Genomic DNA, 14,269 nt, shown 5'->3' with positions numbered 1-14,269 from the left:
CAATTTTTACTCCATTTCGACGGATTTATTTAGTTGAAGGCAATGGGCTACTGTATATGCCATTGCCTACAGAATAACTTCCAGGTCACTTCCCTACTTCCTTCACAGGTGTTACCGATGATACTAATTAAGGCTCTGTTCCATTTAGTGTGCAGTCGTGGTTCTCAAACTTTTTTAATTTCAAGGACCCCCATAACTCTGAGAGTGTACAAATGGAACCAAATGGACCCAGAGTTGCACACCCGTACGGTGACATTTGGAATCCACTCAAGGACACTTTGAGTCCCACTGCTGTAGCAAGTGTTTCCAGTGAGCCAACATGAACTCTGTTTGACCAGAATGGAACAGAGCCTTCATTAGTAGCATCGGTAAGACCTATGCTAGGGAAGTAGGGAAGGGGCCCAAGTTCATTTCCGAAATTGCGTGTGTGCATAGAGCCCATTGTCTTTATTTAGACCGCAGCCATCTTGCCAGCAAGGTGATAACTAGGTGACAGCCCATTCATCCAAACAGAAAAGTCCTATCTAATTATATTAAACAACGTCAAACTCACCAACATTGCAGCTGTAGGGAAAGCTTGAATTATCCTCTTTCAATCTGTAAAGTGTTTTTTTCATAAAAATCCACCGTAGACATGTTATGAGCTACTTCCTGTCAAGAAATTCCTTGCAGATGATTATTTTCTAAGTATCAGAGTATGGAAGCGCTCGTTATCAGTAAAGCAACCTCCTGCTGCACTATGTGCAAATTCAAAACAGGTGGTACGCATGGGCCGTTGATATTCAACTAACGCTTCCAAACCAAATAAATCACATGAAAGGAATTTCTTGACAGGAAGTAGCTTAATTCAAGCTTTCCGTACAGCTGCAATGTTGGTGATTTTGATGTTGTTTAATATAATTAGATAGGACCTTTCAGTTTTTGGATGAATGGGCTGTCTATGGGAAGTAACACCTTGCTGGCAAGATGGCTGCGGTCTGAATGGGATGGCACAGTGATGTTTGAGTGGCTACGGTCAGATGTGAGTGATGTTGCTTGGGACCAATCAGAACACTGCCATATCAGAGGATGGGGTGAGATGGTACTGGCATTCCAGCCCTAGTTTAATGTCTCTATGCCATTATATGGTATCAAACCCTACAATCTATGTACATTTGTTTATATTATAAATTAATGAATCATGACTATAAACATTTAATTCTGTTCTATATTTAAGAAATATCCTTTGTTTTGCATATTATTCTTATTCTTATTATTAGTGTGGTTTCCCAAAGGGCAACCAGACTATAGTTATTGTGACACTTTTTTCTTTTTCCGGAGTAATCGAACTTCCGCTGTGATTGGCCGAGCTTTGCATAACGTTTGTAGCAGCTAATTGGCTGTTGTTGGTTACGTAACCAATCTATGTTTTACAATTGTTTATAAAGACATTTAAAAAAAAAAAAGGAAAAAATATATCTCGTGTTTCTCGTGTTTGGCACACTGTGGTAAAGCTCTGTCAGATAATTTACCCTGTGGGCTTAATAAAGGTCTACATTACGTAGTAAATGCCTCGGCTTGGAGTTGTTATTGGTGACTCCTGTAGGACTACACCATACAATGCAATCAGTGGCTTAGGATCAATAACCTTGTATGAAAAGGTATTAAATAAACCTGTCCAAAATGTAATTTTAATGGCCCTTTTGTCCATAACAAAAATGTGACATTGTAATTGGCTGACAATATTAGTGGGAGGGGCCTATGTAAGTGACTGCGGCAACCACAATTTTTCAAAATTGCGACTTTTATTATTATTATTATTATTATTATTATTATTATTATTATTATTATTATTATTATTATTTATTATTTATTATTATTATTTTACAGAATGAAATGTTTTATGGCCATTGCCATGAATCATTAGGTTCATTCTTTAAGCTTGCTTCTAGGCTTAAAATAATTTATATAAATATTATTGGAACTCTCTATATATTGGAAAAATGAATGGGGACTGGAACGATGGATCCAGAAAATAGCCACCACTGCTGTGCCCTATTGACCGGGCTCCATACTTGGTCCACTCATACATTTCTACCCTTTACACCAAATCGCTTCACTGATTTACACGCTCACAATGCAGAACGATGCGGCACGTTATGAGCTTGTAGATTTTTGCCCCCAGAATAGGAACACTAGGTTTTATGTGGTCACTAACAAAAACAAATATATTACACTGAAAATCAGCTGTGATTATCAATAAACGTTTAACTTGGCACAATTCTAGGAAAAATGTAAAGCTGTCAAACATGCTTACAAACCTTTTGCAATGCATTCTATAATGGAATAACTGCTGAGTGACTTTGGGTGGAGGCGTGTTCCTTAAACTCAATGAAATGCCACAATGGCTTGAAATATTTACTGTATAACCAAGCATGGCAGCAGCTGTGTGTAGGTGTGAATGTGCGTGCACGTGTGCAATGGTTATGGTCAGCTGTTGCTGGCCACAGCATAGAAGCATAATGAATAAATACCAGGCTACAGGCAGGAGGAAAGAATGTGTATAGTCTCTGATCCTCGACAGACAAGATAGTTGCAGAGGTAACATCTTTAGAATCTTTTAATATTTCTCTCGTCTGCTCTCAGTGAAGTTAATTGGTGAGGCGAGAGCCAATTTTCTTCCACCTCATTCAGCATTTTCAGCATGAATCACAGTAAAAGATGAAAAGGACAGTAGAAGAGCATGACAATTGTGCAAAACAAAGTGAGATGCTTTTCCTTTCAGATGTCCTTTTGAAGTCACATACTGAAATGTAATATACACTAATTTCACAATTTGTTCATCAACCTTATTCTCTAGAAGTTTTATCCATAATGGGGAAGTCGACTGAGCTACTATTACATAACAGTACAGAAGAAAAAAATAACTGTAGAACATGAACACGTTCTATATGGGACCCCAAAGGTTGCATAATGTCGACATATCGTTGATTTGTTGCTGTCTGAAAGAAACCACCTAACTCCATTTTTGAGGTTTTTGATTATTTATAATTCTTCTTAAATAAATGCTATTCAACACCATTTACGTCTGTGTGTTGGTTAAAACAAATATTGAACCAATGGAAAGTATTATAAAGTGACAAAAAACACCTGACTCCACTTGAGCTGGATGTTTTTTCATTTTCTGAAAAATGAACATTTTGGAGTTCGGTGTTTTCTTCCAGACACCAGAGATATGCAACTTATGGTTAATAATTTATGGTAAAAAAGAAAACAAGTTCCAGGCTGTAGATCACTGATTCCCAAACACTGGGACCGGGACCCATTTGTGGGTCGCGGACAAATCTTTATGGGTCCCTTTATGTTTTGTTTCCTACATTTCGTTTTGAATTATTATTTTAAAACATAAAAAAAAAAATACTATCTAAAATACTATCATGAAGAAATCTAAAATCTAAGAAATTCCATAAATTAGTAGTGACATTAACCGGCTCACAAGGCTCACAAGGCGGGGCGAAGTGACGTGTTGTGAGCTTGTAGATCTCCTATTTCCACTAGTTTGGGTCTCGGGCAAACATCAAATTTATCTTTTGGGTCACAGGCTAAAAAGTTTGGGAACCACTGCTGTGTATGGTATGGAGTATGGTATGGAAGTTTTTCTAGTTCCATATAGATCCGATTGTATTTAACACAGTTGTAGAAATGTGAGCAAATGTGCCTAAATAAGGTGCTTGAGTTTTGACACTTGTTCAAATGTCAGATTTGGGCCACACCACATTATCATTTTGGAGAAAGCACTACACCAAATACTTACATCCAAGAACTGTTCACATCTGAGTACTTCTACATTGCAGTATTGTATTTCCACCCCTGGGTGTATGGCAGGAAGGAGCATGATTGCTGGCATGGCAATGGCACACCAGTTTAGTTCCGTTCAAATATTTTGTCAAATACATCCTTTACATATTTGTGGTTATCGCTCATGATATTGGGAGGATGGGAGATAGCGATAAGGTCGAAACAACATAGTTGTTATACTTATCAGTTTTGTATCAGTGATGAGTGAGGAGAGCAGCTGATACAAGGATGTACTATTTGAACATGGGTACGGGGGTTAGAACAGGGACAGCTGGTAGGGTAAGACAGGGCGTGTGGGAGGTAGCTATAGCAGGTTAGAGAAATGAGCAGAGACTTTGCGGAATTGTGCTACATTGTTTGCACCAACTAAGACTCGACTCTCGAAAAGTGCACTTGCACACATGCATGGTTACACATACACCCAACTACACGCCCATATTTCCTGGAATGCTGTATACAACAGAGGGTACTAGATACCCAGGGGTGTTGTAGTATCCATGGAAACAAGGAGAAGTGTACACTTGAGATTGTACATTGATTCTAAATAAATTACTTTGAACAAGACTACTGTGGGCTACTGTGAGTCCTTTTTTCCCTGTTTCATTTTTCTTTCTTTTTTACTGTAACTGTAAAAACTCGATAAGAAATATTTCAGTTGATGCAAACAAGGTAACAACTAATATTATTAAAGGAGTTTCAATGTAACTTAAAAAGGAAGAAAGAAGGAAGAAAAGAAAGGAAAACAGAAAGAAAGAAAGATAAAAAATGAGCATTGGTTTACCCTAGGGGCTAAAAAGTTATGGTTTGCTCTCTTCGGTTTCCTTTTCACATCTGTAGGAATACAAAGAACTTCATTGGACTTTCAAAAACGGAATGAAAATAACAAAAGATAAATCAAGTTAATTAACAGAAGCACAATAGGTACCTGATTTCTGTCTGTTTTTTATTCTCAGAACAAGTTGTCCACCCTTTTTGTGGCTCATAAACTCACACACTCAAATTGTCTTCACATTGTGTGGCTACATACTGACTGCATGACTAGCTCTGGTCCATATAGTGTTAATGACCTCTCCTTAACACTATGTCACTCTCGACTTCCTGCGCACACATGAATGCAGCACAGCCTGTCGACTGCTGCAAAAATAAAAAGAACGATTTAGCTATTCACCAATACAAAGGTGGTTTTGTAGCGGCGGATGCCTACTTTCCCTAGTGGGCACACTCTGAGCCCACCACCACACGTATAAAATGCACTTTTTGGCCAGAAAAGAAAATAATTCACCAGAAGGAAAAATCTGGTCAGAGTGGAATAACTAAAACCTATTTTTTCTTCCGGTGAAATATTTTCTTTTCTGACCAAAAAGTGCATTTTATATATCGTGCGTCCACTAGGGAAAGTAGGATTTCGTCGCCACAAAGCCGTCTTTGTATTGGTGAGTAGCGAAAGTGTTCTTTTTATGTTTGCAGCAGTCGACAGGCAGTGCCGGGCAGTGCAGCCTTTCATGCGTACGCTGTGCACAGGAAGTTGAAAGCACCATAACGCTAAGGAGAAGTCCTTAACGCTATGGTCCTACTGCATGACTGGTGGAAGGGCATGGTTTACTTTAACAATGGGGAGAAACTAGCATCACCTGGGAAGTTAATGCCTTCTTCCATTTTTACTTACCGTCACAGCGGACTGGGCAGGGCATATGGATTAATCAGCACTCTTTAAAATGAAATAGAAGCAGGCCATGCACACTGTTCATATCTGGCACCTTTAGGTGGATGCTAAATGGATCCAGGGACATTGTTTCACAAGAAAGAAAATTGTCTTGAAAATTTGAAAATGAAAAGCGAGTATTGATGTTTGTAATCTCTCTGCCATTGGGTTTACAAAATGCAGGGACAAAGAATCGTTATACATTGCAGATATATATATATATAAAAAAGTAAAGAATTAGGGAGTATTCGACACTGATCTCTCCTTGAAGTGAATTGTCCCCAATGCCGTCATTTAACTATGTGTCTCATGGTAAATTGGACGTACAAAAATTGCACAAAAAAGCACAACTCTTATTTCCTCTTACCTGGCCCCCGACACGGGTGACTTCCTCCCTGGGTCCAATGACGCTCCCATCAGCGGCTCCTCTCCCAGCGACCTGGTGTCTTTGTTTAGCTGCTGGAGCCTGGAGCTCAGCTCCCCCATGACGGACGGTTTCCCTCCCTCGTCCGCTCCCAACCCCAGCCCGCCTAGGTTCCCCAAACTCCCAACGCCCAGGCCTATCCCGGGCCCCCGGGGTTCCACCGGGTCCCCCCACAGCTTGGACCTCCGCTGGAAGAGGTAGCGCGGCCTGGCGGGCATCGCCAGCCCAGACACTGATGCTGACGCGCCCGAGGCCAGACTGGCCCCGCCGGCCGCGGCCATGGCCAGCGCGGCGGCCTGGTGCTGCGACAAGAGCTCGCTGTCGGAGCTCTGCTTTAGCAGGGGGTCCCTGAAGGTGACGGGCCCCTTGCCGCCGCCTATGTGGGACTTGAGCCGGGGCTTGGGAGGCACTGGCGGCTTGTCGAGCACGAAGGTCAGCCCGTCTGCGTAGGAGGTGTGCGTGGTGTGTGTGTCGGCGGGCTCGCCGCTCTCCGACGACAGCGTGGACATGCTGGATACCGTGGAGACGGTGCTGGTGGTCTCCAGGTGGTGGTCCCGCTCGCTGGAGCTGCGCGTGTCCGCCTCCTCCACACCGGAGTCGGCTGCCGAGCCCGACTCCCCGACCGACGGGGGCTCCAGAGGGTCCAAGGTCTTCCCTGAGACGGCTGCTGCGCTAGGGGGGGGTGGTGGGGGCTGGGGAGCCTCGGGCTGGGTGGGGGTCAGGCTCGGGGTGGTTGGGGTGGAGGGGGTCTGGACCGTGGGTGAGGTGGGGGTACTCGGGGTGGTGGTGCGTTTTGTCGGGGACGTGGGGGCCTCAAGTGCCAGTTTCTGTGCCTGCGCCAACAGCCCATTACAGAACTCATCTGGAGGGGGCACCACGCCGATCTTACGCAGCTCTTCTCTCGTCTCCTCGTCGCTGGAGGACAGCATGGCAGAGGGCAGGGTCACTGTGTAGGGATCCACGTCCTCCTCCGAACTGCCCTGAACCAGACTCTTGTCCTGGCCTGGACTGGCGGGCCTCTGGCCCTGGGGCTGGGCCTGGAGTTGGGACGGGGGTTGCTGCGACTGGGAAACGGTGGGACTGGGGGATTTAGCCCGAGGGCTTGGAGGTCTACCCGGCTCAGTTGCCGCCACGGCAGGAGTCTGTTCCGGTTCTGAGCCTGCTATTACGGCCTGGCCGTTGCTAGTGGCGTGGACCATAACCAGGCCTGCCGTCTTCTGTTGCGATGTATCCAGAATACTGATCAGCATGCTCTTCTTCTCCTCTGCTCTCTTCTCCTCTTTTCTCTCCTCTGCTCTGCCCTCCATCTCCTGCCTCAGCATCACAGGCGAGTGTGACATGGCCCACAGGGGTTTGGTGGGTTGAGGAGTCAACATTGCGCCGGGAGAGGGTCCAATTCCGTACCCGACTGCCTTGGCGCCGTGGGCGGAGAACGGGGGTGTTGCCGAACGGGGGGACTCTTTGGTCTGGTCAATGAATATTCCGCCCGGGCCAGCCCGCTCCGGTTTAGTCCTGGGTTCTGGGCTGCTGGACGGGGACTGGCCCTGAGAGGTCAGTGCCCTCTCCCTTGCGGCCAGCGCAAGAGCCAGCGGCGAGTTGGGGTCTAAAGGCTTGCCTGTTAGCGGGTGGATGAAGGTGGTCCCGCTGGGTGAAGGGCTCAGAGCCAAGGCAGGAGGAGGCAGGTGACCCAGCTCTCGGGTCAGCATCCGTTCATCGATGGAGCGAGACTGAATCAGGGAGGGGGCCTCGGGGCTGGACCCCTCCATGGTCCCCACAGATAGGAAGACGGTGGATTTCCTGCGTTCTTCTAGGCGCCGCTCGCGGTCCTTCACGGCTCCGGCGATGGCCGCGGCGAACGGGCCCTTGCCCTGGAGCAGAGCCTCGCCCTGGGCACGCATGCGCTCCCGCTCAGCCATCAGCTGCTGCTGGTAGTAATCGGCACGACTGGTGTGTGTGTGCCCGTGGGGGTGCGCCGGGTGTCGTCCTGAGGGGGAGCTCTCCCGGGAGTGTGCAGCAGCCAAGGCTAGACTGGCTCTTTCCTGGGCATCCTCCACCTGGGACGGATCATATTAAACATACACCTTAGAAAAGGCATGTTCTGTCAAATGGCAGGTTACATGGAGCCAAAGAGGACAATGTTGATATTTGGTCTAACATTGCAGATTCTTCATTTACACGATGGTAAGAAATTTGGCACAGGTATGCTTTTAGTGACATTGTTGGTCCAGCAGGGAGGGAGCGGTGGGTGGGTGTGTTTGTTTGTTTGTTTTTATGTTTATTATTTATTTACTATGCAATGCACTGTATGCATACATAATATATCCTGTTTTTGTTTTCTTTATTCAGATGTCAGTTTGAATACATAATTGTACTAGTTCTGTTATGAATAAAAACAATATCGATTAAATTAAAAGGCAGATTCTTATAAAGATCCAGTAATTGTATATATTATTATTTTAACTTATTTTGAGGGGCGCTAGGCCCTCCTATGTCCTAGTTTGTGTGTGACAACAAACTTCCTACACAAACATTACATTCCCAATGAATGGAGAATTTTACGTTGTAGTCTAGTGTCTGAGCAAATAGACATAGGGCCTAATTCACAACGGCGTTTACGCTCATATCGTGAGCGGAGCGTGAGCGGAGCGTGAGCGTACGGGCATTTACGCAGATTCCTACGTTACGTGGGAATTCATGGCCATGAACGTTGACGGCCCTTGGTCGTAAAATCCGCTCATGTCCACGTCTGCTACTAGGGTGGTGTATAGGGCATACGGATTGCGTATATTTATTCAGAAGGCTTTAGTCTTCATGCTGAATCAATTAATAGTCGCCAGACCTCTAATAAATATTGTCCCCAATATTGGTCAGCACATAAAAAAATAAAAAGCTGAGTATCACGCATGGCTTGCGCTTGTATGCCTATATGCCCATACTCGCAGTGCAACAGAGCTTGTAGATCGGCTATCGCGGACTGCATGTTCAAAAACAAACCCATAATAATAATCAGAATACTTACCTTATCTGCACTGTACAAATCCATCGTTGTTTAGTGTGGTATAATCCTCCTGCAGTAGGCCTATTTAAATAGTTTTTGTTACGGAGCTCCTCTGAGTCAGTTCTGTGACTGTGAGAGCCTATGGTGTAGCCTACTCGGTGTGTGTGCAGCAGGCGGACAGTCACTAGGGCTAATTAGGCCTATATAAAAAATAGAAGTCCACATTATTTAATGGCATCAGCGCGTATGCAATTCGGCCAGTCATAGTTTTAAGCCAGCTCACCTTAATTAATTATTATAGGCAACTGTAGCTGTAGTGCTGTACTACAGCTAAAGCTGCTGTAGGCTACTACTGCAGGCTCAGCATCAAACTTCCATTAGGCTATGGCGCTATGCCAAGTGCCAACTAACATCAAATGTCCCGCGAATCATTTTAATACAACATCATCAAATTAATTATTAACCATTCATGAGTCCAACTGTATTACCTCTGATGAGGAAGCATACCGTATGAAATAGCTTGAAGAAAAATAATTCCTCTTTATTTCAACAAGCCCGGAGGAGGAGGCGAAACGTTGTTGTTTTACAGGTTGAAATAAAGAGGACGGGGAGCAGCTAGAATTATATCCTGTTTTTCCACTGTTTTCTTCATTAATTGTGATCACTTTTTGGGTCCAGCACCGTATTTAAAAACTGAGATGTGCATCGTTTCCCTTCTTTACATATGAAATAGCTATAGGCCTAGGCCTACTGTCCAGAACAAATGAATTCCCCAGGCATGATTCAGATATTAGGGTATTATTGGATATCTTTTTTACCTCTGCAAAGGCGAGTGTGCAATTGTTCAATAGAAATGGCTCTTTATAGGTATTTGCCAAGTAGGCCTATAGGCTATGCTATAGCCTTGAGCTTGAACTTAAAACAATAAATTAACGAATTGGTTATGAGAGTAGCCTATACATTATAACGTTCAGTCCGTTGACATTGCTGTCAAAATTAACTGTTCTACAAGCTCATGCATCGTGGAGCACCGCGTTCACTGGATCAGTATATTGTGCCGGCTGTAATGATTATTTCAGATATTCAGATATTTCCTGTTGCCTTATATGGCGTGGAATGGGCGTGGATGTTCCATTAAACCAGGCGACACCAGGCGAATCGCTTGGGAAAGAGGCAGAATGAGATACACGGGCGATCCGCACAAATTAACTGATTACACCACCTTCGCTGAATGACATGGGAGCTTGTCACAGCTCGATCGGACGGATAAATATGATATCATTACGCATCTCATTTACACCTCGTCATATTTCTCCGTTGTGAATGAGGCCTATTTTACGTCACGGGTGTGATTTCTTATTCTCTATTACCTGCAGTTGTTTGACTAGTGGACTTTTCTTCCTCTGCGGTTTGGTTGGAGTGTACAGTCCGATACTGAACTGGCCCACGTTGGCGTAGGGGTTGTCGATCACCCGGCCCTTCCTCTTGATCCTCTCGGGCGGCGTGGCGGCGGAAGGCCGGGGTATTTCCGTGGGCTCCACGGGCAGGTGGGAGGAGTCCTGGAGGATGATCATGGAACGGGCCTTCTTCTGCCTCTCCAGGTGCGTGGCCTGCCGCTGGGCCACCTCGTACGGCAGGTCCAGGGACGAGGGCTTGAAGCTGGAGCGGCCGCCTTGCTCGTGGCTCTGACCCGGAACCCTGGAGGAGGGGGGAGGAGGGGGCGGGCAGAAGGCCGGCGGAGGGCCCGTGTCCAGGTAGTAGACGGCCGGGGGAGGGGGCGGCGCTGACTGAGGCGGGGGCGGGATGGGGTGCGACTGGGAGTGCGACTGGGAGGAGTGCTCTCGGAGGCTGTCGGTCATCGAAGAGCTGCGTGGGAAGCGGTGCTCGCCGGCCAGGGCGGACAGGCGGTCCTCCTCGGTGGCACCTGAGAGGGGGAGAGCGTGTGTGCGTCATTCAATGCCCCTGGATACACCTTGGACACAACCTGGATACAACCTGAATACACCCTGGATACACCCTGGATACAACCTGGACACCACCTGGATACACCCTGGATACACCCTGGATACACCTTGGATACACCCTGGATACACCCTGGATACACCCTGGATACAACCTGGACACAACCTGGATACACCTTGGATACACCCTGGATACACCCTGGATACACCTTGGATACACCTTGGATACACCCTGGATACACCCTGGATACACCCTGGATACAACCTGGACACAACCTGGATACACCCTGGATACACCCTGGATACACCCTGGATACACCCTGGATACAACCAGGATACACCTTGGATACACCTTGGACACAACCTGGATACAACCTGGATACACCCTGGATACAACCTGGATACACCTTGGATACACCTTGGACACAACCTGGATACAACCTGGATACACCCTGGATACACCCTGGATACACCCTGGATACAACCAGGATACACCCTGGATACACCTTGGACACAACCTGGATACACCCTGGATACACCCTGGATACAACCAGGATACACCTTGGATACACCCTGGATACACCCTGGATACACCCTGGACACAACCTGGATACACCTTGGATACAACCAGGATACACCCTGGATACACCTTGGATACAACCTGGTTACACCATGGATACACCCTGGATACAACCTGGACACACCCTGGATACACCCTGGATACAGCCTGGATACACCCTGGATACACCCTGGATACAACCTGGACACACCCTGGACACACCCTGGATACAGCCTGGATACACCCTGGATACACCCTGGATACAACCTGGACACACCCTGGACACACCCTGGATACACCCTGGATACACCCTGGACACAACCTGGATACACCTTGGATACACCTTGGATACAACCTGGATACACCCTCTCCTCAGAATGTTAACTTCACCCCTTTTGCAACCAGATCTCATTTTAATTATGTTTGGGAGACAAGAAACACTTTCCTGGGGGTTTTATGTGGGTAATTTGTGTTTTTAGATATTTTACTAATATCAAATCAAAGTGTCCATGGACTCAATGATGTCATGGACACTGGGCTCACTTACTTCCTGAAAATGAAAATGCAATGTGATTTGCTTTTGCTTTTTCATTCTGTCATAGAATGAGCACACCTGGAGATGAAATGTAAATGCTATTGCATTATATATTCATGTAAATGCGTTCATTATCTGAAGGTTAAAAAGCATTTCTCTTATTTAATTAGAAATTTCTAAATTGCATTTTCATTTTAACATTGTCCACTAATTAGCATAGCATTTTTTAAAAATCTTTTATTAAATGTAAATTCTATTGCATTTTAGATTTTTTTTTGTCTCAAGAAATGCATTAATGACCTGAAAATGAAATAGCATTTCTCTTATTTTAATATATTTTTTGTATTTAACATTTCATTTGAATTTTGGCAGCTTTATGCTTCCATAATAATCAGAGTCAGAATCACTTTAATGTTTGCGCTAAAATCCTCACTGTTAAATTAATTGAACTTTACTTTGCTGTGTGTAGGAAATTGTAGAGCTGAGTGATATGGACAAAATATGCAGAAAGCTTTTGTTGTTGTTGTGGGTGTTCCAACAGAAATCACATCAAGTGGTTTTTGCAGACATGCAACACTGCTGTGTCTAAATAGCTGAATATTAGTTTTTACCAAAGGACTTGGTCCGGGACATTCCTTTGGGTAGATGTATGTGGCCTCTCTCCATGCCTGGGTGGAGTGCCCCATGCAGAGTCATCCCCTGTCTCTCAAACAGCGACTGACACACAACACAGAGAGAGACACATTTGAAATGTACAGGTGCAACTGTTTAAGCAGGCGTGCCTTTGAATTTAAGGCTACAAAATTAATTGTATTATTTATTCAAAGTAAAATGTGTAAAATGTGTGTTTAATGTATGATCCATGTATACTGAGATCTCCGTCTTTTAATGCATTATATTTATTCGATATCAGAGCATGCTACACTACTGTCTAATGGGCACCTGTGTTGCGCAACGAAAAACTGGAAGTCGAGAGTGTCCCATCACAATGATTCCCCCCTCATTGACTCCAACGGTAGCCGAAATCTTCAAACCCCCTCTTCAAACTCAAAATCAGAGATTACGATTCTAATCAAAACAAGCGTCTTTGACGGCCGATCGCTGTCGCAGTAAAATAATTGACGCCTCGGGTGGTCGCCGATCCTCCCGTCCCGCGATAGATTTGGTTAGCCGTTTGCAAACATCCGGTCAAGCGGCTGGGGGCTTTTCCTAAGGCTCAAATAGCGGGGCACTTGAATGTATTAATCTCCAACTAATGTTGGCAGTCAAAGTGTGTGTGTGTGTGTGTGTGTGCGTTCGTGCATGTGTGCGTGCGTGCATGCGTGCGTGCATGCGTGCGTGCGTGCGTGTGAGCATGTGAGTGTGTGCGTCTGTGCGTGTATGTGTGCTCACACTGATCTCGGCTGGGGTAATTCTCCTGCTGGTAGGCCGTTGTTTGACTGTAGCCGCCCTGTAGTCAGCCTCAGTGGGCTGGGAACGCAGCAGGGGCTCCTGGGACGCCAGCATCTCATCTAGTCGCTCTAGTCGGGGGAGACCATACAGCATAGGACTGAATGCAAAGTCAAAGCACTAGCAGAAAAGATGAATAAGCTGCATGATAAATGCCTGTTCATACTCCAGTTTTTGGGGAAAAAAACTCCCGAGAACTGGAGTATGAATAAGGCCTTTAAGCCACTGGAGACTGGACAACATGTAACATGCCACTCCACTCCACTCCTCAAAGCGGATGTCAAAAACACTGCACAAGACATTTAAATATAATTTTGTGAACAATGAACAAAGTGAATCAATCAATAATCATCACCCAGATCAAAAAGACATCAATAACCAATGATGTGGCAGAGGAAGAATGATGAACAATGGCCTCAATATGATAATAAGGTAATACGGTAAGATTGTGTGAGGTGAAGGGAAAAGATTAGTACAGTCTGTACAGAAGTGAGTGAGCTTGACACAGCGAGATAGAAAAGAGAAAGAGTGATGCAGAGACAAGAGAGATTTTGAGGTAAAACAGTGTAAGAGCATGGCTGCATTGTGTGTGTGTGTGTGTGTGTGTGTGTGTGTGTGTGTGTGTGTGTGTGTGTGTGTGTGTCTAATCAGCGCTGCTTAAACGGACAAAGCGGAAGGATGAGTGACCTCTTTGACGCGTCTCGTCAGAGGGCTGACGGTGTCCTGCCTCGGACTCACCTCCTCTCCTCCTCCGAGCAGAAGCTTGGTTAGGAAGCAGAGAGCAGAGAGGACAGAGGAAGAGAA

The 14,269-nt window shown here is 45.4% G+C and overlaps 1 protein-coding gene across 1 annotated transcript in view; it reads right to left on the bottom strand.

Annotated features, from left to right (window-relative positions):
• shank3a (SH3 and multiple ankyrin repeat domains 3a) overlaps positions 1-14,269 on the bottom strand; it is a gene marked incomplete at its 5' end in the record, with an annotated part of 286,471 nt that overhangs the window by 7,086 nt on the left and 265,116 nt on the right. Inside the window, 5 exons of the mRNA XM_083764211.1 lie at positions 5,907-8,017; positions 10,332-10,885; positions 12,628-12,733; positions 13,409-13,536; positions 14,204-14,227. Coding sequence (XP_083620337.1) covers positions 5,907-8,017; positions 10,332-10,885; positions 12,628-12,733; positions 13,409-13,536; positions 14,204-14,227 — 2,923 coding nt within the window. The remainder of the gene's footprint in view (positions 1-5,906; positions 8,018-10,331; positions 10,886-12,627; positions 12,734-13,408; positions 13,537-14,203; positions 14,228-14,269) is intronic.

Source organism: Protomyctophum parallelum (genome assembly GCF_964188405.1).
Source record: "Protomyctophum parallelum genome assembly, chromosome: 4".
Taxonomy (NCBI): domain Eukaryota; kingdom Metazoa; phylum Chordata; class Actinopteri; order Myctophiformes; family Myctophidae; genus Protomyctophum; species Protomyctophum parallelum.
This window is presented reverse-complemented; position numbering and strand designations above follow the sequence as displayed.